This window comes from Panulirus ornatus, chromosome 66, assembly GCF_036320965.1.
Source record: "Panulirus ornatus isolate Po-2019 chromosome 66, ASM3632096v1, whole genome shotgun sequence".
Taxonomy (NCBI): Eukaryota; Metazoa; Arthropoda; class Malacostraca; order Decapoda; family Palinuridae; genus Panulirus; species Panulirus ornatus.
The window spans coordinates 22467085-22494039 of NC_092289.1; the positions used below are offsets into that span (position 1 = coordinate 22467085).

The 26955-nt window shown below is 40.7% G+C and overlaps 2 protein-coding genes across 4 annotated transcripts in view; one reads left to right on the forward strand and one right to left on the reverse strand.

Annotated features, from left to right (window-relative positions):
- Positions 1 to 4769, forward strand: part of Strump (WASH complex subunit strump) — a 69628-nt gene extending 64859 nt beyond the window's left edge. The window contains exons 22-23 of one of the 2 annotated variants that reach the window (XM_071658365.1): positions 1736 to 1843; positions 4633 to 4769. In XM_071658365.1, coding sequence (XP_071514466.1) covers positions 1736 to 1799 — 64 coding nt within the window. In that variant the 3' untranslated portion in view covers positions 1800 to 1843; positions 4633 to 4769. Of the gene's footprint in view, positions 1 to 1735; positions 1948 to 4632 lie in introns of those variants that run through there. The other variant, XM_071658364.1, reaches the window with a different exon arrangement.
- Prosalpha4 (proteasome alpha4 subunit) lies at positions 2589 to 26778 on the reverse strand. 2 transcript variants are annotated; one of them, XM_071658367.1, is made up of 6 exons: positions 26622 to 26778; positions 24188 to 24314; positions 14070 to 14172; positions 12845 to 12989; positions 11765 to 11947; positions 2589 to 2807 (listed from the first exon to the last, which is right to left on the reverse strand). In XM_071658367.1, the coding sequence occupies exons 1-6, from the start codon at positions 26724 to 26726 to the stop codon at positions 2718 to 2720; spliced, it is 753 nt and encodes a 250-aa protein (XP_071514468.1). In that variant the 5' UTR covers positions 26727 to 26778; the 3' UTR covers positions 2589 to 2717. The 2 variants fall into 2 exon arrangements, with proteins under 2 accessions (XP_071514468.1, XP_071514469.1); XM_071658368.1 differs by having other exon boundaries at positions 2768 to 3369.
- Positions 26779 to 26955: the final 177 nt, after the last annotated feature.

Consider the following 26955-nt stretch of genomic DNA (forward strand, 5'->3'; position numbering starts at 1 on the left):
GGTAGTAAAAGCTTTGCGAAAGATGAAAGCCGGCAAGGCAGCAGGTTTGGATGGTATCGCAGTGGAATATATATATATATATATATATATATCTTTTTCTTTCATACTACTCGCCATTTCCCGCATTAGCGAGGTAGCGTTAAGAACAGAGGACTGGGCCTTTGAGGGAATATCCTCACCTGGCCCCCTTCTCTGTTCCTTCTTTTGAAAAAAAAAAAAAAAAAAAAAAAAAGAGAGGGGAGGATTTCCAGCCCCCCGCTCCCTTCCCTTTTAGTCGCCTTCTACGTCACGCAGGGAATACGTGGGAAGTATTCTTTCTCCCCTATCCCTAGGGGGCTGGAAATCCTCCCCTCATTTTTTTTTCTAAATTTTCCAAAAGAAGGAACAGAGAAGGGGGCCATGTGAGGATATTCCCTCAGAGGCCCAGTCCTTTGTTCTTAACGCTACCCCGCTAATGCGGGAAATGGCGAATAGTATGAAAAAAAAAAATATATATATATATTTATTTTTTTTTATTATACTTTGTCGCTGTCTCCCACGTTAGTGAGGTAGTACAAGGAAACAGACGAAAGACTGGCCCAACCCACCCACATACACATGTATATACATTCACGTTCACACATGCACATATACACACCTATACATCTCCACGTATACATATATATACACACACAGACATATACATACATACACATGTACATAATTCATACTGTCTGCCCTTATTCATTCCCGTCGCCACCCTCCCACACATGAAATGACAACCCCCTCCCTCGCATGTGCGCAAGGTAGCACTAGGAAAAGACAACAAAGGCCACATTCGTTCACACTCAGTCTCTAGTTGTCATGTATAATGCACTGAAACCACAGCTCCCTTTCCACATCCAGGCCCCACAAAACTTTCTATGGTTTATCCCAGACGCTTCACATGCCCTGGTTCAATCCATTGACAGCACGTTGACCCTGGTATACCACATCGTTCCAATTCACTCTATTCCTTGCACGCATTTCACCCTCCTGCATGTTCAGGCCCCAATCACTCAAAATCTTTTTCACTCCATCTTTCCACCTCCAGTTTGGTCTCCCACTTCTCCTCGTATATGTGCATGTGTGGGTGTTTATGTATCTTTACATGTATGGTTATGTGGGTGGGCTGGGCCATTCTTTCGTCTGTTTCCTTGCCCTACCTTGCTAACGTGGGAGACAGCGACAAAGTATAATAAATAAATAAATAGTTAAAGCATCATATTCAAAATTTATTGAACTTTTGAGACACTGTTAAGGACTGCAGTTTATTGAACTTTTGAGACACTGTTAAGGACTGCTGATACAGATTTTAGGTCAGATTGATTACATTTTTTTATTTGTGCAGTTTCAACTGCAAACATTATTGTCAGTTACAATGCATCTTTTTAGGCATATTACTTTAGTTATACTTATCAATTGATTCAACTGTATACTTAGAAAAAATCTTGATGATTGAGTGATTCTACTTTGTAATTATTTTTGAGGATAGTCTTGTAACTAATTGTTTTTGTAGGCATGATCATATATTGATAAACAGTTTTCATGTATTAAATCAGTTATGTATAAAATAAATTATTCGTAGACCATACATTTCTTAACTGTTTTATCTCGAGTTTTAGCAAATAACCTTTAGAAAAAATATTTTTGTTGAGCAGCAAAGTATCAATCTGGCATAAAAAAAAATTTATTTTAATTAATTATATAACCCTAGGAACCCATTTATGGAGCTTCTACAAGTTCAAGGACTTCTGTGGTGTAGCAGTCAGCATTACTGACCTTCTTCACCCATGCATGAGCTACCTCGACGAAACCTGGATAGGTTCGAACCCTGGTTGTAGCAGCCATTTATGTACCTGGGAAAGGACTTGACAGAGGATGGAACCATGGAGACTGAAGAGTCATAGGGTTAGAGAGGGGACTCAGGTCCTGGGTGTATTGAGGAGTGTGGGGCAAGGGTCAGTGTGTAAAGGCATTGATGGGTATATTTAATGCTGCTTGTTTGCAAGTCTTGGGCCCTAGGCCCAAAATGCAAAAGAATGGGAAAGTGAACAAGTTGCAAATGGAAATGCATGAAAGAACATTTCAAGGCAGGTTGGTTGTGTAAGGAATGACTGTAAAAAAGAGAGTTATGACTGAAAGAACTTGACAATGTGTTAAAGTGGTTGAGATAAAAGGACAGGCCGTAACTAACATTAGATCTTTCTGTTAGAAGTGGAAGGGGGTTGACTGAAGAGATGGATGGATGGATAAAAGAAGCTTTGTGGTATTGGGTCCAAACTTTCAGGAGGGTGAACAGCATGCAGAGGATAAGGATTTGATCATTGTAGTATGTATGGGGAGACGTATTGTCGTTGGGCTGAATCAGGGCACAGGAAGCAGCAATGGTAAAGAATGCAGTAGTTTGTGAGGCTTGGATGTGAATGTTAGGCTCTGGTTTTGGATTATTTATACATCAGTAAGGTGGGAAAAGCAATTGGGTATTAAATATATTAAAAAAGTCTTCTTACTAACCTCTTAGCAATATATTTTGAAGTGATTAACAAAAAATGGATACTGAAACATAGTTATAGCATTTCTTTATTGGCAAGGAAGAAAATGCATTTTTGTATTCAATTACAATTTATTAAAAATGAAAGAGCATCAGCAATCAACCATACAGTAAATCATATTGCTAAATATTATAAATAGATTATCTATTTCTTCTGTTTCTTTTTCTCTGCTTCTTCTTCTTTTTCCTTTTCAATTTCTGCAACAATCTTTTCAAGGCTGCCAATGTCCAGCATCTGCAAATACACCAAACATAAAGCAAGCATATACAAAATGTAATAGGATGACGAAACCAATTATATAACAAAATTATGTACAAGATTATACGAATCTGCTTTTCATCTAAAAATGTGATGCTTATATGACATGTTGATTTTACAATACTATGATGGTAGAGTAAATCTTTCTCATAAAAATTATCTGCTACATCAACAGCCTAAGGTCATACAGAAATCATATTCCATTATTATCACCCGTTTCATTTACAGGGGATAAATCAAGTTCAACCCAGATACACAACTTTTGTTGGTATTGATTTTGCAATATTTGGGATACAACTCTGCAGGCTGCCAGAAAGCAGGAATAGCTAATTTATTGGAGAGGACATGATTTTGTATCCCATAATGTTCATAACACTTTTGGTGCTACAGACATGTCTGTTAGGCAGCAGCATGCTATGGACATCAATCTACATATTTTTTGTGCAATACTGCAAGGATTTCAACATTAAATCATCAAAGGCCAAAATGTAAAAGAAATTTCTGCAACAATCTTTTCAAGGCTGCCAATGTCCAGCATCTGCAAATACACCAAACATAAAGCAAGCATATACAAAATGTAATAGGATGACGAAACCAATTATATAACAAAATTATGTACAAGATTATACGAATCTGCTTTTCATCTAAAAATGTGGTACTTATATGACATGTTGATTTTACAATACTATGATGGTAGAGTAAATCTTTCTCACAAAAATTATCTGCTACATCAACAGCTAAGGTCATACAGAAATCATATTCCATTATTATCACCTGTTTCATTTACAGGGGATAAATCAAGTTCAACCCAGATACACAACTTTTGTTGGTATTGATTTTGCAATATTTGGGATACAACTCTGCAGGCTGCCAGAAAGCAGGAATAGCTAATTTATTGGAGAGGACATGATTTTGTATCCCATAATGTTCATAACACTTTTGGTGCTACAGACATGTCTGTTAGGCAGCAGCATGCTATGGACATCAATTTACATATTTTTTGTGCAATACTGCAAGGATTTCAACATTAAGATATCATCAAAGGCCAAAATGTAAAAGAAATTTTGGTGATGGAATACAGAGAGGAGGAATGAGATGAAAGTGTTGCTAACCATGCTCCATTTACAGGCCATTTATCTAAAGGCCTGTCTACACGAACGGGCCTGATCGGCGGGCTTGCCCGTTAACGGGCATATTTGACGGGCAAACGATCAAATTGCCCGACAGCCCGCCGAGCCAAATCACTGAGCTGGTGCCCGGTAGCTGGAGTTTCTACCCTGCCAGACGCAAGATAATATCGTGAACCCACAGCGGGCCTTCATCCACATCCCACGGCATAGTAGCACAGTGAACATTTAACGATGGTAGCCCAGGATAACTCTAGTGAGCCACCAACAATTTTTTGGTCTAAAGCACTTACAAGTACTTTGATTGACCTTTATCGTAAGAATCCATGTTTATGGAATGTGAAGCTGAATAAGTAGACCCACTAGCTAAAAATCGCAGAGTTGCTTCCAGACGAGCTTCTGCTGTAATGCTGTTTCTCATAACTGTGTCTTTCTTCACTATGTATGGCTCCACCTTTGATAACAAGATGTAAAAAGTGCTTACACTCATCCTCAGGTAATTTCTGAAGTCGTATTCCTCACTACTTTGTAGTTCATGAAGCATATTGTTGCAGTGCTTCCAAACATACTTCTTTTCTTTAACCAATCTTTACACCATATCCTTTTCTTCTTTTTCTTCTTGAGACACAAGACTATTATCATAGAGCACAAAATCTTTTTCTTGACAATGCTAGGCACCATGGTTCTCGTACCGCACTCCACCCGCTACTGGCAACATCGTCGGGCAGGCCTGGCTGTTCATCACTTCGGTCGTGTGGACAACATTCATGGGCAGGCCTGCCAGAATTTGCCCGTTAACGGGCAAACCCGCCGATCAGGCCCGCTCGTGTAGACAGGCCTTAAGGTTAAGCACAAAAGTTCAAATACTGGTTACTGCAGTGGGTCTACACTTAATCCAACTGTTCATCCTCGCCTAGGGATTGACTGATGAAGTAGATATCTGGCTTAGGCTATGATAAATAAATGTATAAATTATTACTATATTATACTTGATTGCTTCCTGTGTTAGCAAGGTAGTGCCAGGAAACAGACAAATAAAGGCACATCTGCTCACATACACATGTATATACAATATGCACACACACATACAAATATATTTTATTTTTATTAAACTTTCTCGCCATCTCAGGCACCAGCAAGGCAGCACAAGGAAACAGACGAAAGAATGGCCCAACCCACCCACATACACGTGTATACACATATATGTACATATACATAACTATACATTTCAACGTATATATATATATATATATATATATATATATATATATATATATATATATATATATATACAGACATATACATACATACTTAACCGCAGTCTTCCGTGTCAGTGAGGTAATGCAAGGAAACAGACGAGGATGGCTCAACCCACCTACATAGACATGTATACACATAAAGGCCCACACATGCACATTTTTTATTTTGCTTTGTCGCTGTCTCCCGCGTTTGCGAGGTAGCGCAAGGAAACAGGTGAAAGAAATGGCCCAACCCACCCCCATACACATGTATATACATACACGTCCACACACGCAAATATACATACCTATACATCTCAATGTACACACACACACACACATATATATATATATATATATATATATATATATATATATATATATATATATACACACGCAGACATATACATATATACACATGTACATAATTCATAGTCTGCCTTTATTTATTCCCATCGCCACCTCGCCACACATGGAATAACAACCCCCTCCCCCTCATGTGTGCAAGGTAGCGCTAGGAAAAGACAACAAAGGCCCCATTCGTTCACACTCATTCTCTAGCAGTCATGTAATGATGCCTGAAACCACAGCTCCCTTTCCACATCCAGGCCCCACAGAACTTTCCATGGTTTACCCCAGATGCTTCACATGCCCTGATTCAATCCACTGACATCACGTCGAACCCGGTATACCACATCGTTCTAATTCACTCTATTCCTTGCCTGTCTTTCACCCTCCTGCATGTTCAGACCCCTATCACTCAAAATCTTTTTCACTCCATCTTTCCACCTCCAATTTGGTCTCCCACTTCTCCTCGTTCCCTCCACCTCCGACACATATATTCTCTTGGTCAATCTTTCCTCACTTATTCTCTCCATGTGCCCAAACCATTTTAAAACACCCTCTTCTGCTCTCTCAACCACGCTCTTTTTATTTCCACACCTCTCTCTTACCCTTACATTACTTACTCGATCAAACCACCTCACACCACACATTGTCCTCAAACATCTCATTTCCAGCACATCCACCCTCCTGCACACAACTCTATCCATAGCCCACGCCTCGCAACCATACAACATTGTTGGAACCACTATTCCTTCAAACATACCCATTTTTGCTTTCCAAGATAATGTTCTTGACTTCCACACATTCTTCAAGGCTCCCAGGATTTTCGCCCCCTCCCCCACCCTATGATTCACTTCTGCTTCCATGGTTCCATCCACTGCCAGATCCACTCCCAGATATCTAAAACACTTTACTTCCTCCAGTTTTTCTCCATTCAAACTTACCTCCCAATTGACCTGACCCTTAACCCTACTGTACCTAATAACAATAACCTTGCTCTTATTCACATTTACTCTTAACTTTCTTCTTTCACACACTTTACCAAACTCAGTCACCAGCTTCTGCAGTTTCTCACATGAATGAACCACCAGCGCTGTATCATCAGCGAACAACAACTGACTCACTTCCCAAGCTCTCTCATCCCCAACAGATTGCATACTTGCCCCTCTTTCCAAAACTCTTGCATTCACCTCCCTAACAACCCCATCCATAAACAAATTAAACAACCATGGAGACATCACACACCCCTGCCGCAAACCTACATTCACTGAGAACCAATCACTTTCCTCTCTTCCTACACGTACACATGCCTTATATCCTCGATAAAAACTTTTCACTGCTTCTAACAACTTGCCTCCCACACCATATATTCTTAGTACCTTCCACAGAGCATCTCTATCAACTCTATCATATGCCTTCTCCAGATCCATAAATGCTACATACAAATCCATTTGCTTTTCTAAGTATTTCTCACATACATTCTTCAAAGCAAACACCTGATCCACACATCCTCTACCACTTCTGAAAACTTCTGAAAGCTTTGTGGAAGATGAAAGCTGGCAAGGCAGCAGGTTTGGATGGTATTGCAGTGGAATTTATTAAAAAAGGGGGTGACTGTATTGTTGGCTGGTTGGCATGGTTATTTAATGTATGTATGATTTATGGTGAGGTGCCTGAGGATTGGCGGAATGCTTGCATAGTGCCATTGTACAAAGGCAAAGGGGATAAGAGTGAGTGCTCAAATTACAGAGGTATAAGTTTACTGAGTATTCCTGGTAAATTATATGGGAGGGTATTGATTGAGAGGGTGAAGGCATGTACAGAGCATCAGACCCATGCACATATACATACATATATATTTCACCATATACATACATGTACATACACAGACATAAACATATATACATATTTATACTTGCTGCCTTCATCCATTCCCGTCGCGACCCCACAACACAGGAAATAGCATCCCCCCTGCCCCCCACTGAGGTAGCGCCAGGAACAGACAAAATGGCCACATTCATTCACACTCAGTCTCTAGCTGTCATGTATAATGCGCTGAAACCCAGCTCCCTTTCCACATCCAGGCCCCACAGACCTTTCCATGGTTTACTGCAGACACTTCACATGCCCTGTTTCAATCCACTGACAGCATGTCCTCCCCAGTATACCACATCGTTCCAATTCACTCTATTCCTTGCACGCCTTTCACCCTCCTGTATGTTCAGGCCCCGATCACTAAAAATTTTTTTCAAGTCATCCTTCCACCTCCAATTTGGTTTTCCGCTTCTTCCATCCACCTCTGACACACATATCCTCTTTGTCAATCTTTCCTCACTCATTCTCTCCATGTGTCCAAACAACCTCAACACACCCTCTTCTGGTCTCTTAACCACTCTTTTTATTACCACACATCTCTTTTACCCTTTCATTACTTACTCGATCAAACCACCTCACACCACGTATTGTCCTCAAACATTTCATTTCCAACACCTCCACCCTCCTCCGCACAATCCTATCTATAGCCCATGCCTCGCTACCATATAACATTGTTGGAACCACTATTCCTTCAAACATACCCATTTTTGCTCTCCAAGATAATGTTCTTGCCTTCCACACATTCTTCAATGCCCCCAGAACCTTTGCCCCCTCCCCCACCCTGTGACTCACTTCTGCTTCCATGGTTCCATCTGCTGTTAAGTCCACTCCCAGATATCTAAAACACTTCACTTCCTCCAGTTTTTCTCCATTCAAACTTACCTCCTAATTAACTTGTCCCTCAACCCTACTGAACCTAATAACCTTGCTCTTATTCACATTTACTCTCAACTTTCTTCTTTCACACACTTTACCAAACTCAGTCACCAACTTCTACAATTTCTCACCCAAATCAGCCACCAATGCTGTGTCGTCAGCAAGCAACAACTGACTTGCTTCTCAAGCCCTCTCATCCAGAACAGATTGCATACTTGCCCCTCTCTCTAAAACTCTTGCATTCACCTCCCTAATCACCCCAAACATAAACAAATTAAACAACCATGGAGACATCACATACCCCTTGCCACAAACCAACATTCACTGGGAACCAATCACTTTCCTCTCTTCCTACTAGTACACATGCCTTACATCCTTGGTAAAAACTTCTCACTGCTTCCAGCAACTTACCTCCCACACCATATACTCTTAAAACCTTCCACAAAGCATCTCTATCCACCTATCATATGCCTTCTCCACATCCATAAATGCTACATACAAATCTATCTGTTTTTCTAAGTATTTCTCACATACATTTTTCAAGGCAAACACCTGATCCACACATCCTCTACCACTTGTGAAACAACACTGCTCTTCCCCAATCTGATGCTCTGTACGTGCCTTTACCCTCTCAATCAATACCCTTCCATATAATTTCCCAAGAATACTCAACAAACTTATGCCACTGTAATTTGAACACTCATCTTTATCCCCTTTGCCTTTGTACAATGGCACTATGCATGCATTCTGCCAATCCTCAGGCACTTCACCATGAACCAAACATACAGTGAATATCCTTACCAACCAATCAACAACACAGTCACCCCCCCCCCTTTTTTTTTAATAAATCCACTGCAATATAACATTGTTGGAACCACTATTCCTTCAAATATACCCATTTTTGCTTTTAGAGATAATGTTCTCGCCTTCCACACATATTTTTTTTTTTTTTTTTGCTTTGTCGCTGTCTCCCACGTTTGCGAGGTAGCGCAAGGAAACAGACGAAAGAAATGGCCCAACCCACCCCCATACACATGTATATACATACGTCCACACACGCAAATATACATACCTACACAACTTTCCATGGTTTACCCCAGACGCTTCACATGCCCCGATTCAATCCACTGACAGCACGTCAATCCCGGTATACCACATCGCTCCAATTCACTCTATTCCTTGCCCTCCTTTCACCCTCCTGCATGTTCAGGCCCCGATCACACAAAATCTTTTTCACTCCATCTTTCCACCTCCAATTTGGTCTCCCTCTTCTCCTCGTTCCCTCCACCTCCGACACATATATCCTCTTGGTCAATCTTTCCTCACTCATTCTCTCCATGTGCCCAAACCATTTCAAAACACCCTCTTCTGCTCTCTCAACCACGCTCTTTTTATTTCCACACATCTCTCTTACCCTTACGTTACTTACTCGATCAAACCACCTCACACCACACATTGTCCTCAAACATCCCATTTCCAGCACATCCATCCTCCTGCGCACAACTCTATCCATAGCCCACGCCTCGCAACCATACAACATTGTTGGAACCACTATTCCTTCAAACATACCCATTTTTACTTTCCGAGATAATGTTCTCGACTTCCACACATTCTTCAAGGCTCCCAGAATTTTCGCCCCCTCCCCCACCCTATGATCCACTTCCGCTTCCATGGTTCCATCCGCTGCCAGATCCACTCCCAGATATCTAAAACACTTTACTTCCTCCAGTTTTTCTCCATTCAAACTCACCTCCCATTTGACTTGACCCTCAACCCTACTGTACCTAATAACCTTGCTCTTATTCACATTTACTCTTAACTTCTTCTTTCACACACATTACCAAACTCAGTCACCAGCTTCTGCAGTTTCTCACATGAATCAGCCACCAGCGCTGTATCATCAGCGAACAACTGACTCACTTCCCAAGCTCTCTCATCCCCAACCGACTTCATACTTGCCCCTCTTTCCAAAACTCTTGCATTCACCTCCCTAACAACCCCATCCATAAACAAATTAAACAACCATGGAGACATCACACACCCCTGCCGCAAACCTACATTCACTGAGAACCAATCACTTTCCTCTCTTCCTACGCGTACACATGCCTTACATCCTCGATAAAAACTTTTCACTGCTTCTAACAACTTGCCTCCCACACCATATATTCTTAATACCTTCCACAGAGCATCTCTATCAACTCTATCATATGCCTTCTCCAGATCCATAAATGCTACATACAAATCCATTTGTATCACATTTGTATCCATTTCCACACATATACATGTACATATTCAAACCAGCTCGCTGTCATCCATTCCTAATGCCACCCCACAGGAAAAAGCACAAATTCATGAAATAAAAAATAATAACTTATACATTCTTTTCTCCTCGCCCACACCTGATCGCTGCCCCCTGGATCAGCAAGGTACTGCGAGTAACAGACAAAAGAATAGCCCCATGTGCTCACATCAACTCACTAGCAGTCATGTGTAATGCATCGAAAGCACAGCTCCCTATCTACATCCAGGACCCAGAGACCTTTCCATGGCTTACCTGTGATGCTTCACATGCCCTGATTCAGTCCACTGACAGCACATGAATGAAATGGGCTTGGATCACAGCATTCAATTGCCTGTTTTGTATTAGCTAAAAAAAGAAAAAATCCTAATTTCTATTTACATCTCTGATGCCTGTCCCAAATGGAACTCCCTCAAAGGGGTGGCCATGGCAACAGTTTCTCCATAACTAAAGAACTCCAGTGCTGCTTCTTAGCCTTTAGTGCCTCACCCTTAACAGGCTACTGGCTGGGGGCTAATCTAGTGCAGTGATTGCGTAGGCTCCTACCTAATACTCCTAATGACTACTATCTAATGTTCCTACCTACTATTCTACTTAAATGTTACTACCTAATGCTCCTGCCTAAATCTTACTACCTAATATTTCTATCTACTGCTCCTACTATTTTGCCAAAAGGCAGGGCTAGAACATAGTGGTCACTGCAGAAAAATAGTTATGAAGAATGAGCTGTTGTCAAGTGTTGTCAAGTATTACATACGATAAGGAGAGATTGTATGCTTGTGGACACAATGCCAGTAGTCCACATGTTAAAGAGGCAGAAAGAAAAGACAGCTACCTGGATCAGAGAAGTGCAACTTGACAAACCACTGAAGTGCTGGCTCACTAAGCACATGTCACTAAATCTCCTGATACCCAGGCGGGTAGTATTGGTAATTTACCTCCCAGGTTGTTGGCTGCCTACTAACTACTACCTACTAGTTTTTTACTACATTACTAAAAAACTCTAAAATGAATCATCTATGGACTAACAATGCTACTTTTTATTGTATATTTGAATGTGCATCACATGCACGCTATTTCCAACACAACATTTTTCCACTACCATTTCTTGGTCTAACACGAAGACCTAAGGCATTAATAATCTCATATTGAGAAGTAAGCCAAATTACTTACCCTCATTGGCTGGTTAGGTTTCATGATTGCCACCTCTACATTCTTGGCCCCTGACTGAACCACTTCCAGAAGGGCTCGCACTACCAACTTGATGGCTGCTTCTTCTGTAGATACAGCCTCTTCTGAATAATGCTTCTCCAAGAACTCCCGGACAGTTTTAGCACTTCGCCCAGTAGCATTGGCCTTGTAGAATCAATAAAAAATAATAAATGACAATATTTTCCTATACATTCAATGGATTTTACACTGCATACTCTGTATCTTGTGTGTGCAAAAATTAACACTTTTTGGAATGAAGAAAAGGGAGGAAAGTTAATCCTGGGTCACTACAAATGTGACTTTTCTAGGTCATTACAAATGTGACTTTTCTATAGACAGTGTATGCCAATAGCACTATAATGGGTTAGAAAACTTAAAATACATACCATGAATTCTCCTGGACAACATGCTTCCACACTAACACATGCTAATACTTTATTGATATAATAAATGTCTTACTGAAACTGAAAAGCAGGCTTCAAAAGTTAATCAAATACCACATATAGAAATAACAAGATAGAAAAACAATCACAAAACTTCCCCTATGTAAGGCACTGATGAATAAAATTCAAAATATACTAATCCCAAATATAGCCACTGACAGCTCCATATGGCATGCCCTGGCAGCACATCAATACAAGTGTACCTTAATATGCAAACAAACAGCTATGATTATTTGGTATATACTTTTATACTGTATCTTTCTCATTCTTCTTTTATTCCCAGCACATTACCAGCCTGGAGTAATGGGTCTTGCTGCTATGACTTTGAGGTATATACAGTAAAGGTAGTTTAAAGACTAAGTAGATGATGACAATAAAAAGCAAGTCTGAGACTGGTTTTAAATTTCTGAAATGTTTTAGGTTCAATATATCTTCCTCGGATGAAGATACTGTAAACCAAGCTGAAATACACAGAAAACACATTCAGTGAGACTTCATAGGACGAGGATTATATAAAATCCCCTTCAATACACTTAAAGATGGCAGCCATGAAACAGGCAAAATCAAAATAAAAAGGCACAAGTACGAAGAAACTTACCATCCATTCTGTGTATGTGCCAGAAGGATCTGTCAAGTACAGGTGAGGAGTTCCATCCATATCAAAACCAGCAATTAAGCATGATGTTCCAAATGGTCGACGTCCATTGCTTTGTGTGTAACGCTGCTTTAAAGTAGCAATGAATCTGAAACACGGTACATCACTAAAGTATTTGTTTATGAGAGGATTTAGTTTAAAAATTCATGTTAAACATATCTATCTATCTATACCTCTTGATGCCAGTCCCAACTGGAACTCCCTCAAGGGGGTGGCCACAGCAATCAGTCCCCATAACTAGTGAACTCCAGTGCCCCTTCCTAGCCTTCAGTGCTAATATATAAATATTTTATATATATTTACATTCTTACCTTCCTTCCCCTAAAACTTCATTTATGGAGCTACTTCAGTTCAAAGGAAGCTGGCCACATCTACTGGGTTGGACAACAGTGTCAAGAAGTGTTGTAATGTGTGAAGTTTGTGTAGGATAATTATGAAGTATGTGTCAGTCTCCAGAATGTTAGCTGCATCTTGGGCATGAAAAGTTCTGTAATAAGTCAAACTGGTGTTTGTAGTGTTATAAAGATGAGTGATGTACATGTCTGGGGAGTTTAATTTCAGATGCATACATATCTAGAGGTAGTACTTAAGAATGCATTTTGGGGGGCACAGGTTCACTGCTTGTTGTCTTTAATGTATGATGTGTTCTGTCAATGTCATGTTTGTCAAAGTATTGGGGATCTGCAAGTTTAGGATGCTAAAGTGAGAAGTCTTTTGTTTCTACTTAGGAATTGGTGGCTGCTTATGTTGTGGTTTGGTAGGAAGGGGGCTAGTGATATTGCAAAGAACTGGGCACCAAGCATAATATAGTAAGCCTTTAGAGGAAGTATTTTTGTTTCATTATACAGGCACTGAATTTCAGTGGTTGTTAGGTAACAAGTGATTGTTCTGATAGCTTTGTTTTAAGTGATTTTTTTGCAGTTTAATGTTTCTAGTCGTGCATTTAAATCCTCTAACCCCAGCTCAAATGTTCAATGTGGTTCTTCACAATAATTCTTTGCTGACTTTCCCTAGTTTTATTACATGTTCTAGAATTAATGGAAAAAGTTCAGATATCACTCCATCTGGAAATTTGGCCACTCATATGTTGGGATCTTGATTCTTATATTTCACTGGATCAAATTAATGCAGTAATAAGCATTAAACTAATAATTTCAATATGCCTTACCTGGTGATGTATTCTAGGGTAACAGGATCTTCTACAGTGAGTTTGTGAGACTGGCACTCAACACGAGCTCGGTTTACCAAGATACGTGCATCAGCAGTCAGTCCTAAACAGAAAATAAAGTATCCTCCTGTCAGTTTCCCAACACAAAAAATGTACAGGAATAAATGCTCATACTCAAAGAAGTAGTTCACTTGAGTGTTATATACAGTGAGTTTGTGAGACTGGCACTCAACACGAGCTCGGTTTACCAAGATACGTGCATCAGCAGTCAGTCCTAAACAGAAAATAAAGTATCCTCCTGTCAGTTTCCCAACACAAAAAATGTACAGGAATAAATGCTCATACTCAAAGAAGTAGTTCACTTGAGTGTTATGTGCCCTGAAATATTACGTTCACAATTCTTAATTTTTTGCTTCAATTTTAATCCTGCTCAGTAATTATAGTCCTTTTAATATGGTAACATGGTGGTGAATGGCTGTGGCCTTGTTTAAATTGTGCAAGTGAGACTGACTGAGAATTGGCGTGATCATTAATCTCTTACCAGTATAAGCCTGAATATAGCAAATATAGTCCTCCAGATCAACAGTCATGCAGAACCAACGGATTTAAACAACAAATAATACAAAGTTGTGTTCGTAACAATTACGAAATCTACCAACAAACAAACCATGCAGTCAAATTAGTCTTTTTGCAATACACTCAATTTTGCAGTTCATCATTTCATTCTCACATAACTGTTTTGCACAAGAGGTGTATTACATTTGTACTGGTAACAATACATTAATGTCACATGACCATCACTCTGTACAATCTCCTTGAGCTATTACAATATCTATCAGTTTCTTTTTCCTTAACCAAGAAAATAAATATCAAACTAAGCTATATCTCAATCATAGTAACTCTCCATCTATCTATCTATATATCAGATGCCACTTTCCTCTAAGAACTCCCATCAAGGGGTTGGCCACAGCAAAAGTCTCCAGTTATCCCTGTCCTTACATGCCACCCTTGCATACTCCATTCCACACATTCTTCTCCCCTTTCTCTCCCCCCTGTACTCTTCCAATCAATTTCCCCACATCACAGGTTGTCTTCCTATCATCAAACATTGCCCACATAATTTAAATATAGTGATAATCTGTCACTCCAGTGTATTCATACTATTTTGCTTTGTCGCTGTGTCCTGCGTTAACAAGGTAGCGCAAAGAAACAGATGAAAGAATGGCCCAACCCACCCACATACCCATGTACATACATACACGTCCACACACGCAAATATACATACCTATACATCTCAATGTATACATATATATATATATATACACAGACATATACATATATACACATGTACATAATTCATACTGTCTGCCATTATTCATTCCCATCGCCACCTCGCCACACATGGAATAACAACCCCCTCCCCCTCATGTGTGCGAGGTAGCGCTAGGAAAAGACAACAAAGGCCCCATTCGCTCACACTCGGTCTCTAGCTGTCATGTAATACTGCACTGAAACCACAGCTCCCTTTCCACATCCAGGCCCCATAAAACTTTCCATGGTCTACCCCAGACGCTTCACATGCCCTGGTTCAATCCATTGACAGCACGTCAACCCCGGTATACCACATCGTTCCAATTCACTCTATTCCTTGCACGCCTTTCACCCTCCTGCATGTTCAGGCCCCGATCACTCAAAATCTTTTTCACTCCATCTTTCCACCTCCAATTTTTGGTCTCCCACTTCTCGTTCCCTCCACCTCTGACACATATATCCTCTTGGTCAATCTTTCCTCACTCATTCTCTCCATGTGACCAAATCATTTCAAAACACCCTCTTCTGCTCTCTAAACCACACTCTTTATTTCCACACATCTCTCTTACCCTCACATTACTTACTCGATCAAACCACCTCACACCACATATTGTCCTCATACATCTCATTCACACCACATATTGTCCTCATACATCTCATTTCCAGCACATCCACCCTCCTACGCACAACTCTCTAAAAGGGGAAACAGTATTCATACTAAAACAACATAATTACTGGGCAAGATTAAAAACCCGAAGCAACAAAACGTATTAATCATATTCATTTTATTTATTTATTTTACTTTGTCGCTGTCTCCCGCGTTAGCGAGGTAGCGCAAGGAAACAGACGAAAGAATGGCCCAACCCACCCACATACACACGTCCACACACGCACATATACATACCTATACATCTCAACGTATACATATATATACGTACACAGACATATACATATATACACATGTACATAATTCATATTTGCTGCCTTTATTCATTCTCGTCGCCATCCCGCCACACATGAAATGACAACCCCCTCCCCACCCACATGTGCGCGAGGCAGCGCTAGGAAAAGACAACAAAGGCCACATTCATTCACACTCAAGTCTCTAGCGGTCATTTATAATGCACCGAAACCACAGCTCCCTTTCCACATCCAGGCCCCGCAAAACTTGGAAAGGATCACAATTTTGCGCCTGATCAACTATATTCCTTTGAGTCCATATGGACTCATAGGAATATATATATATATATATATATATATATATATATATATATATATATATATATATATATATAGGAGAGAAATAGGGGAGAAAGAATACTTCCCACGTATTCCCTGCGTGTCGTAGAAGGCGACTAAAAGGGAAGGGAGCGGGGGGCTGGAAATCCTCCCCTCTCGTTTTTTTTTTTTTAATTTTCCAAAAGAAGGAACAGAGAAGGGGGCCAGGTGAGGATATTCCCTCAAAGGCCCAGTCCTCTGTTCTTAACGCTACCTCGCTATCGCGGGAAATGGCGAATAGTATGAAAAAAAAAAAAAAAAAAAAAAATATATATATATATATATATATATATAGTCGCTTCACATGCCCTGATTCAATCCACTGACAGCACGTCAACCCCTGTATACCACATCGATCCAATGCACTCTATTCCTTGCCCGCCTTCACCCTCCTGCATGTTCAGGCCCCGATCACTCAAAATCTTTTTCACTCCATCTTTCCACCTCCAATTTGGTCTCCCACTTCTCCTCGTTCAATCCACCTCTGACACATATATCCTCTTGGTCAATCTTTCCTCACTCATTCTCTCCATGTGCCCAAACCATTTCAAAACACCCTCTTCTGCTCTCTCAACCACGCTCTTTTTATTTCCACCCTTACGTTACTTACTCGATCAAACCACCTCACACCACACATTGTCCTCAAACATCTCATTTCCAGCACATCCATCCTCCTGCGCACAACTCTATCCATAGCCTACGCCTCGCGACCATACAACATTGTTGGAACCACTATTCCTTCAAACATACCCATTTTTGCTTTCCCAGATAATGTTCTCGACTTCCACACATTCTTCAAGGCTCCCAAGATTTTCGCCCCCTCCCCCACCCTATGATCCACTTCCGCTTCCATGGTTCCTTCTGCTGCCAGATCCACTCCCACATATCTAAAACACTTTACTTCCTCCAGTTTTTCTCCATTCAAACTTACCTCCCAATTGACTTGATCCTCAACCCTACTGTACCTAATAACCTTGCTCTTATTCACATTTACTCTTAACTTTCTTCTTTCACACACTTTACCAAACTCAGTCACCAGCTTCTGCAGTTTCTCACAGGAATCAGCCACCAGCGCTGTATCATCAGCGAACAATATATATATATATATATATATATATATATATATATATATATATATTTTTTTTTTCGCGCGCCTGTCAATTAACACGTAATCCAATAACGCTCTCTGGCCATCTCTCCTACTTACATAAGTATACTTATGTATATCTCGCTTTTTAAACCAGGTATTCCCAATCATCAGTCCTTTTTCAGCACATAAATCTACAAGCTCTTCACCATTTACATTTACAACACTGAACAACCCATGTATACCAATTATTCCCTCAACTGCCACATTACTCACCTTTGCATTCAAATCACCCATCACTATAACCCGGTCTCGTGCATCAAAACCACTAACACACTCATTCAGCTGCTCCCAAAACACTTGCCTCTCATGATCTTTCTTCTCATGCCCAGGTGCATATGCACCAATAATCACCCATCTCTCTCCATCAACTTTCAGTTTTACCCATATCAATCGAGTATTTACTTTCTTACATTCTATCACATACTCCCACAACTCCTGTTTCAGGAGTACTTTTGGATGTTAATGTGCTGAGAGGTGCAACTGGAGGGATGTCCGATCATTATCTTGTGGAGGCTAAGGTGAAGATTTGTATAGGTTTTCAGAAAAGAAGAGTGAATGTTGGGGTGAAGAGGGTGGTGAGAGTAAGTGAGCTTGGGAAGGAGACTTGTGTGATGAAGTACCAGGAGAGACTGAGTACAGAATGGAAAAAGGTGAGAACAATGGAAGTAAGGGGAGTGGGGGAGGAATGGGATGTATTTAGGGAATCAGTGATGGATTGCGCAAAAGATGCTTGTGGCATGAGAAGAGTGGGAGGTGGGTTGATTAGAAAGGGTAGTGAGTGGTGGGATGAAGAAGTAAAAGTATTAGTGAAAGAGAAGAGAGAGGCATTTGGACGATTTTTGCAGGGAAAAAATTCAATTGAGTGGGAGATGTATAAAAGAAAGAGACAGGAGGTCAAGAGAAAGGTGCAAGAGGTGAAAAAAAGGGCAAATGAGAGTTGGGGTGAGAGAGTATCATTAAATTTTAGGTAGAATAAAAAGATGTTCTGGAAGGAGGTAAATAAAGTGCGTAAGACAAGGGAGCAAATGGGAACTTCAGTGAAGGGTGCAAATGGGGAGGTGATAACAAGTAGTGGTGATGTGAGAAGGAGATGGAGTGAGTATTTTGAAGGTTTGTTGAATGTGTTTGATGATAGAGTGGCAGATATAGGGTGTTTTGGTCGAGGTGGTGTGCAAAGTGAGAGGGTTAGGGAAAATGATTTGGTAAACAGAGAAGAGGTAGTAAAAGCTCTGCGGAAGATGAAAGCCGGCAAGGCAGCAGGTTTGGATGGTATTGCAGTGGAATTTATTAAAAAAGGGGGTGACTGTATTGTTGACTGGTTGGTAAGGTTATTTAATGTATGTATGACTCATGGTGAGGTGCCTGAGGATTGGCGGAATGTGTGCATAGTGCCATTGTACAAAGGCAAAGGGGATAAGAGTGAGTGCTCAAATTACAGAGGTATAAATTTTTTTTTTTTGCTTTGTCGCTGTCTCCCGCGTTTGCAAGGTAGCACAAGGAAACAGACGAAAGAAATGGCCCAACCCACCCCCATGCACATGTATATACATACGTCCACACACGCAAATATACATACCTACACAGCTTTCCATGGTTTACCCCAGACGCTTCACATGCCCTGATTCAATCCACTGACAGCACGTCAACCCCAGTATACCACATCGATCCAATTCACTCTATTCCTTGCCCTCCTTTCACCCTCCTGCATGTTCAGGCCCCGATCACTCAAAATCTTTTTCACTCCATCTTTCCACCTCCAATTTGGTCTCCCACTTCTCGTTCCCTCCACCTCCGACACATATATCCTCTTGGTCAATCTTCCTCACTCATTCTCTCCATGTGCCCAAACCATTTCAAAACACTCTCTTCTGCTCTCTCAACCACGCTCTTTTTATTTCCACACGTCTCTCTTACCCTTACGTTACTTACTCGATCAAACCACCTCACACCACACATTGTCCTCAAACATCTCATTTCCAGCACATCCATCCTCCTGCACACAACTCTATCCATAGCCCACACCTCGCAACCATACAACATTGTTGGAACCCCTATTCCTTCAAACATACCCATTTTTGCTTTCCGAGATAATGTTCTCGACTTCCACACATTCTTCAAGGCTCCCAGGATTTTCGCCCCCTCCCCCATCCTATGATCCACTTCCCCTTCCATGGTTCCATCCGCTGCCAGATCCACTCCCAGATATCTAAAACACTTTACTTCCTCCAGTTTTTCTCCATTCAAACTTACCTCCCAATTGACTTGACCCTCAACCCTACTGTACCTAATAACCTTGCTCTTATTCACATTTACTCTTAACTTTCTTCTTTCACACACTTTACCAAACTCAGTCACCAGCTTCTGCAGTTTCTCACATGAATCAGCCACCAGCGCTGTATCATCAGCGAACAACAACTGACTCACTTCCCAAGCTCTCTCATACCCAACAGACTTCATACTTGCCCCTCTTTCCAAAACTCTTGCATTCACCTCCCTAACAACCCCATCCATAAACAAATTAAACAACCATGGAGACATCACACACCCCTGCTGCAAACCTACATTCACTGAGAACCAATCACTTTCCTCTCTTCCTACACGTACACATGCCTTACATCCTCGATAAAAACTTTTCACTGCTTCTAACAACTTGCCTCCCACACCATACATTCTTAATACCTTCCACAGAGCATATACATATATATTTTTTTTTTTTTTTTTTTTTTTTATACTTTGTCGCTGTCTCCCGCGTTTGCGAGGTAGTGCAAGGAAACAGACGAAAGAAATGGCCCAACCCCCCCCCCCCATACACATGTATATACATACGTCCACACACGCAAATATACATACCTACACAGCTTTCCATGGTTTACCCCAGACGCTTCACATGCCCTGCTTCAATCCACTGACAGCACGTCAACCCCGGTATACCACATCGCTCCAATTCACTCTATTCTTTGCCCTCCTTTCACCCTCCTGCATGTTCAGGCCCCGATCACTCAAAATCTTTTTCACTCCATCTTTCCACCTCCAATTTGGTCTCCCTCTTCTCCTCGTTCCCTCCACCTCCGACACATATATCCTCTTGGTCAATCTTTCCTCACTCATTCTCTCCATGTGACCAAACCATTTCAAAACACCCTCTTCTGCTCTCTCAACCACGCTCTTTTTATTTCCACACATCTCTCTTACCCTTACGTTACTTACTCGATCAAACCACCTCACACCACACATTGTCCTCAAACATCTCATTTCCAGCACATCCATCCTCCTGCACACAACTCTATCCATAGTCCACGCCTCGCAACCATACAACATTGTTGGAACCACTATTCCTTCAAACATACCCATTTTTGCTTTCCGAGATAATGTTCTCGACTTCCACACATTCTTCAAGGCTCCCAGAATTTTCGCCCCCTCCCCCACCCTATGATCCACTTCCGCTTCCATGGTTCCATCCACTGCCAGATCCACTCCCAGATATCTAAAACACTTCACTTCCTCCAGTTTTTCTCCATTCAAACTCACCTCCCAATTGAATTGACCCTCAACCCTACTGTACCTAATAACCTTGCTCTTATTCACATTTACTCTTAACTTTCTTCTTTCACACACTTTACCAAACTCAGTCACCAGCTTCTGCAGTTTCTCACATGAATCAGCCACCAGCGCTGTATCATCAGCGAACAACAACTGACTCACTTCCCAAGCTCTCTCATCCCCAACAGACTTCACACTTGCCCCTCTTTCCAAAACTCTTGCATTCACCTCCCTAACAACCCCATCCATAAACAAATTAAACAACCATGGAGACATCACACACCCCTGCCGCAAACCTACATTCACTGAGAACCAATCACTTTCCTCTCTTCCTACACGTACGCATGCCTTACATCCTCGATAAAAACTTTTCACTGCTTCTAACAACTTGCCTCCCACACCATATATTCTTAATACCTTCCACAGAGCATCTCTATCAACTCTATCATATGCCTTCTCCAGATCCATAAATGCTACATACAAATCCATTTGCTTTTCTAAGTATTTCTCACATACATTCTTCAAAGCAAACACCTGATCCACACATCCTCTACCACTTCTGAAACCACACTGCTCTTCCCCAATCTGATGCTCTGTACATGCCTTCACCCTCTCAATCAATACCCTCCCATATAATTTGCCAGGAATACTCAACAAACTTATACCTCTGTAATTTGAGCACTCACTCTTATCCCCTTTGCCTTTGTACAATGGCACTATGCACGCATTCCGCCAATCCTCAGGCACCTCACCATGAGTCATACATACATTAAATAACCTTACCAACCAGTCAACAATACAGTCACCCCCTTTTTTAATAAATTCCACTGCAATACCATCCAAACCTGCTGCCTTGCCGGCTTTCATCTTCCGCAAAGCTTTTACTACCTCTTCTCTGTTTACCAACTCATTTTCCCTAACCCTCGCACTTTGCACACCACCTCGACCAAAACACCCTATATCTGCCACTCTATCATCAAACACATTCAACAAACCTTCAAAATACTCACTCCATCTCCTTCTCACATCACCACTACTTGTTATCACCTCCCCATTTGCGCCCTTCACTGAAGTTCCCATTTGCTCCCTCGTCTTACGCACTTTATTTACCTCCTTCCAGAACATCTTTTTATTCTCCCTAAAATTTAATGATACTCTCTCACCCCAACTCTCATTTGCCCTTTTTTTTTTTTTTTTTTAATACTTTGTCGCTGTCTCCCGCGTTTGCGAGGTAGCGCAAGGAAACAGACGAAAGAAATGGCCCAACCCCCCCCATACACATGTATATACATACGTCCACACACGCAAATATACATACCTACACAGCTTTCCATGGTTTACCCCAGACGCTTCACATGCCCTGATTCAATCCACTGACAGCACGTCAACCCCGGTATACCACATCGCTCCAATTCACTCTATTCCTTGCCCTCCTTTCACCCTCCTGCATGTTCAGGCCCCGATCACACAAAATCTTTTTCACTCCATCTTTCCACCTCCAATTTGGTCTCCCTCTTCTCCTCGCTCCCTCCACCTCCGACACATATATCCTCTTGGTCAATCTTTCCTCACTCATTCTCTCCATGTGCCCAAACCACTTCAAAACACCCTCTTCTGCTCTCTCAACCACGCTCTTTTTATTTCCACACATCTCTCTTACCCTTACGTTACTCACTCGATCAAACCACCTCACACCACACATTGTCCTCAAACATCTCATTTCCAGCACATCCATCCTCCTGTGCACAACTCTATCCATAGCCCACGCCTCGCAACCATACAACATTGTTGGAACCACTATTCCTTCAAACATACCCATTTTTGCTTTCCGAGATAATGTTCTCGACTTCCACACATTCTTCAAGGCCCCCAGAATTTTCGCCCCCTCCCCCACCCTATGATCCACTTCCGCTTCCATGGTTCCATCCGCTGCCAGATCCACTCCCAGATATCTAAAACACTTCACTTCCTCCAGTTTTTCTCCATTCAAACTCACCTCCCAATTTACTTGACCCTCAACCCTACTGTACCTAATAACCTTGCTCTTATTCACATTTACTCTTAACTTTCTTCTTCCACACACTTTACCAAACTCAGTCACCAGCTTCTGCTGTTTCTCACATGAATCAGCCACCAGCGCTGTATCATCAGCTTTATCGCTGTCTCCCACGTTTGCGAGGTAGCGCAAGGAAACAGACGAAAGAAATGGCCCAACCCACCCCCATACACATGTATGTACATACACGTCCACACACGCAAATATACATACCTATACATCTCAATGTGCACATATATATACACACACAGACACATACATATATACTCATGCACACAATTCACACTGTCTGCCTTTATTCATTCCCATCGCCACCTCGCCACACATGGAATACCATCCCCCTCCCCCCTCATGTGTGCGAGGTAGCGCTAGGAAAAGACAACAAAGACCCCATTCGTTCACACTCAGTCTCTAGCTGTCATGCAATAATGCCCAAAACCACAGCTCCCTTTCCACATCCAGGCCCCACACAACTTTCCATGGTTTACCCCAGACGCTTCACATGCCCTGATTCAATCCACTGACAGCACGTCAACCCCGGTATACCACATCGATCCAATTCACTCTATTCCTCGCCCGCCTTTCACCCTCCTGCTTGCTCATGTTCTACAATATGGTCAACTATTCCTTTAATAACACTGAATCCTGGAAATTGATCCAATAATCAATTCTGGCAAATTCCAAAGGCAGAAAATTTAGATAAAGTTTTCACTCTCAAGAAACAGCTCCTAGTGATTTATATTCAAAGTCTACATTTGAAATTATAACAATTATGCATCTTACCTGCAAAGGCCATAAGTACATGATCATCAAGAAGACAAATCTTTCTTACGGTCCGTTCTTCTTGCAGCTTTGGAACTGATTTCTTTTCAACACACAGAACTACTACATCTTTGCCTTTGACGCCCACCTACAAAAAGGGTCAATCTTTAGGCATAAAAATAAAAGAAAAGCTGCAATTAAGCAAAAAGGTCATGAACGAATCTCTTCATTCAGATGTCTAACATTATTCCCATTAACATGGCTGTAACAAAAAGCATTCACCATAACATTCATATATGTCATTGGATAATGAGTGATAAAAGAAACGAGGGGTCATTCATACAACAAGAGTGCACTAAGAGAAGGGTCTTTCATCACACAAGAGAGCTTAAATAATATTCACTTCAAAATTTTTGCTGATCTCAGGAAAGGCAGGCTTCCTTTTACCCTATAAAATAGAGAATCCTTACTTTTCAACAGTACATGTTTAGCAGCACATATCTTGATGTCAGTATTTGAAATACTATTATCACTTGGCATTTCACATAAACTATCCATCTCTCTGGATCCCACTATTTCTTTATCTATCACCTTTAACTATTCCCATTCACATGGGGTGGATCAAGAGAGTATGCATATCATTTATATACATCCTTAATTGTGTTGTAAACACTGACATTGAGATGATGTACCAGTTTTGGGACACCACAAAATTAACTTGCAGGATTGGAAGAAATATATACAAACAACCTTACTTTTCCGAGAAAAGATTAAGACATGCTGCATCATTTTCAGTATAATTTTTCATCATGATGTAATAAATAAATAAATAATAAAGGGGAAGCCTATGATAAAAAAAAGGTTAAATTAAGTACCAAGAGATGAAACCTATAACCAACATAACTAGTGAAACCTTCACCTAACTACCATTTTTATTAAAATATATCTTACTTCAAAATGTTATATCAGCTGTGAAAATATGCCAGACATGCCAGTGATTTCACTATGTCCCTACTGTCAAAAATGTAAACATCATAGATGACAGCAGCTGGTGGCATTCGTACCCGGCCTCCCCACAAGGGGTCATTCAATGTGGCCCCAAGCGGCTCACCACATTATCAGAACCATATTTCTATAGTAATGGTAACCTGCTGGGGGAATTTCCGCTGATTTTTTACATATTTCATCTTTTCTATTATTCCACCTCAAAGTTTCCCTGATCTTCATAGTCCTAACCAATCAATCATCTTTTACGAGATAAAAGAAAATGCTCCAAACACTGTAGTTCTGGTGTATATTAATTTTAGTACAAGTAAGGAGTCCACTGATATGTTACTTCCAAATCCCTAAATCATTTTGCTCTAGAGTCTCCAGAGAAACAATTCATGGATCAGTAAGAAATGCATATCAATGGACTTACACAAAAAAGAGATCTAAACTGGTGCTGACATGATATAGTATTGCTTAGTAATGCTCATTAATACATATATCACGAAGCTTGGGGGAAGCAAGAGGTTTTTAGCATAATAGTAGATGAAATACTTACAACAGAAACTTTGAAAACCTCTCTTATCTTTTCAAGAGTTATGCTATTTTCTTATGTATACATCAGAATTAACCATCTTAATGGCAATTGTTTTGATTTTTACGACATGATGAATAACGTTCGCTATATGGATTGTTCACCAACTAGAGGAAAAATGTGCACAAAAACTGGTTCTGTAAACTAATGAATTTCCCATCGAGCAAACCATCAATCATGTCACAGGAGTCAAAATAGTCGCCATTATGATTAAAATAAAAAATTAACATAGTCTCAGCTGCTGGGACAGGTTAAATGAAGTATTCTTAGTTCTGATTTCTACAAGTTTCCCTTACTTTTCCATTAACCACACACTTTCCCTAATCTTCCTTGTTCTTGCCACTACAACATGTAACATTCATTACTAGTGTAAATCACTTCTAAAAAGTACAAGACGTGAAATAATAAGCAATTATGCACTCCTAACTTCATTAATTATTTCAGCGCTGTCTGTCCCTAAACCTATATCATTTATTTCCGATGTGTGTTCCTAAACCAGTATATTCCACAGTTATATTCGTGGAAGTGTAAAACTGAAACTTTATCAAAAAAGTTCCTTATGGACTTCACTAGAAGGCACCACTAGAGGCACACCCGGCATTAGACCTCAAGCCAGGGCAACAGCCCAGGGAACCAACCTAATGACATCTTTTGCCACCATGAGAAGTACAGCGGATACATCAAATATCAATCAAACAATCAAAAATTGGATTTCCTTACATTTCATCGTAAAATCTTTGGTATACGGGGTCATGAAACTTACATATATATCCCACTCCGGCATAATAGTTGTGACTATGATCTTCAATGAACCGGGCAAATCGGATTAAATACATAACATTTCCGGAAGATAATTGCACAGACGATACTCACTGCTGTGGAACCCTTTTTGACGGCTTCCTGTGCATATTCTACTTGAAATAAATGTCCATCAGGGCTGAAGACAGTAATAGCACGATCGTAGCTTGTCCCCGACATGATGACTAGTAGATCAACAACAACACAGCAATGGAGACCTCTGGTGCCGCCTCCACGAACTAATGGCCGCCATATTTATATTCAAAACTATAAACTCGTGTACAACAGAATATATATATATATATATATATATATATATATATATATATATATATATATATATATATATATATATATATATATATATTTAAGTGGGTTATGTCAAAATGTTTAGTCTGTACATGTAACA

Bases quoted from the DNA above. Each gene is read 5' to 3' on its own strand.
- Prosalpha4 (XM_071658367.1), bottom strand. From the start codon at position 26,726: ATGTCGGGGACAAGCTACGATCGTGCTATTACTGTCTTCAGCCCTGAT. The intron at 11,948-12,844 runs GTAAGTTTCTTC...TGATTCTACAAG, and splicing joins GCACATACACAGAATGGATG to GCCAATGCTACTGGGCGAAG. The intron at 2,808-11,764 runs GTAAGTAATTTG...GTGTATTTGCAG, and splicing joins AACCTAACCAGCCAATGAGG to ATGCTGGACATTGGCAGCCT.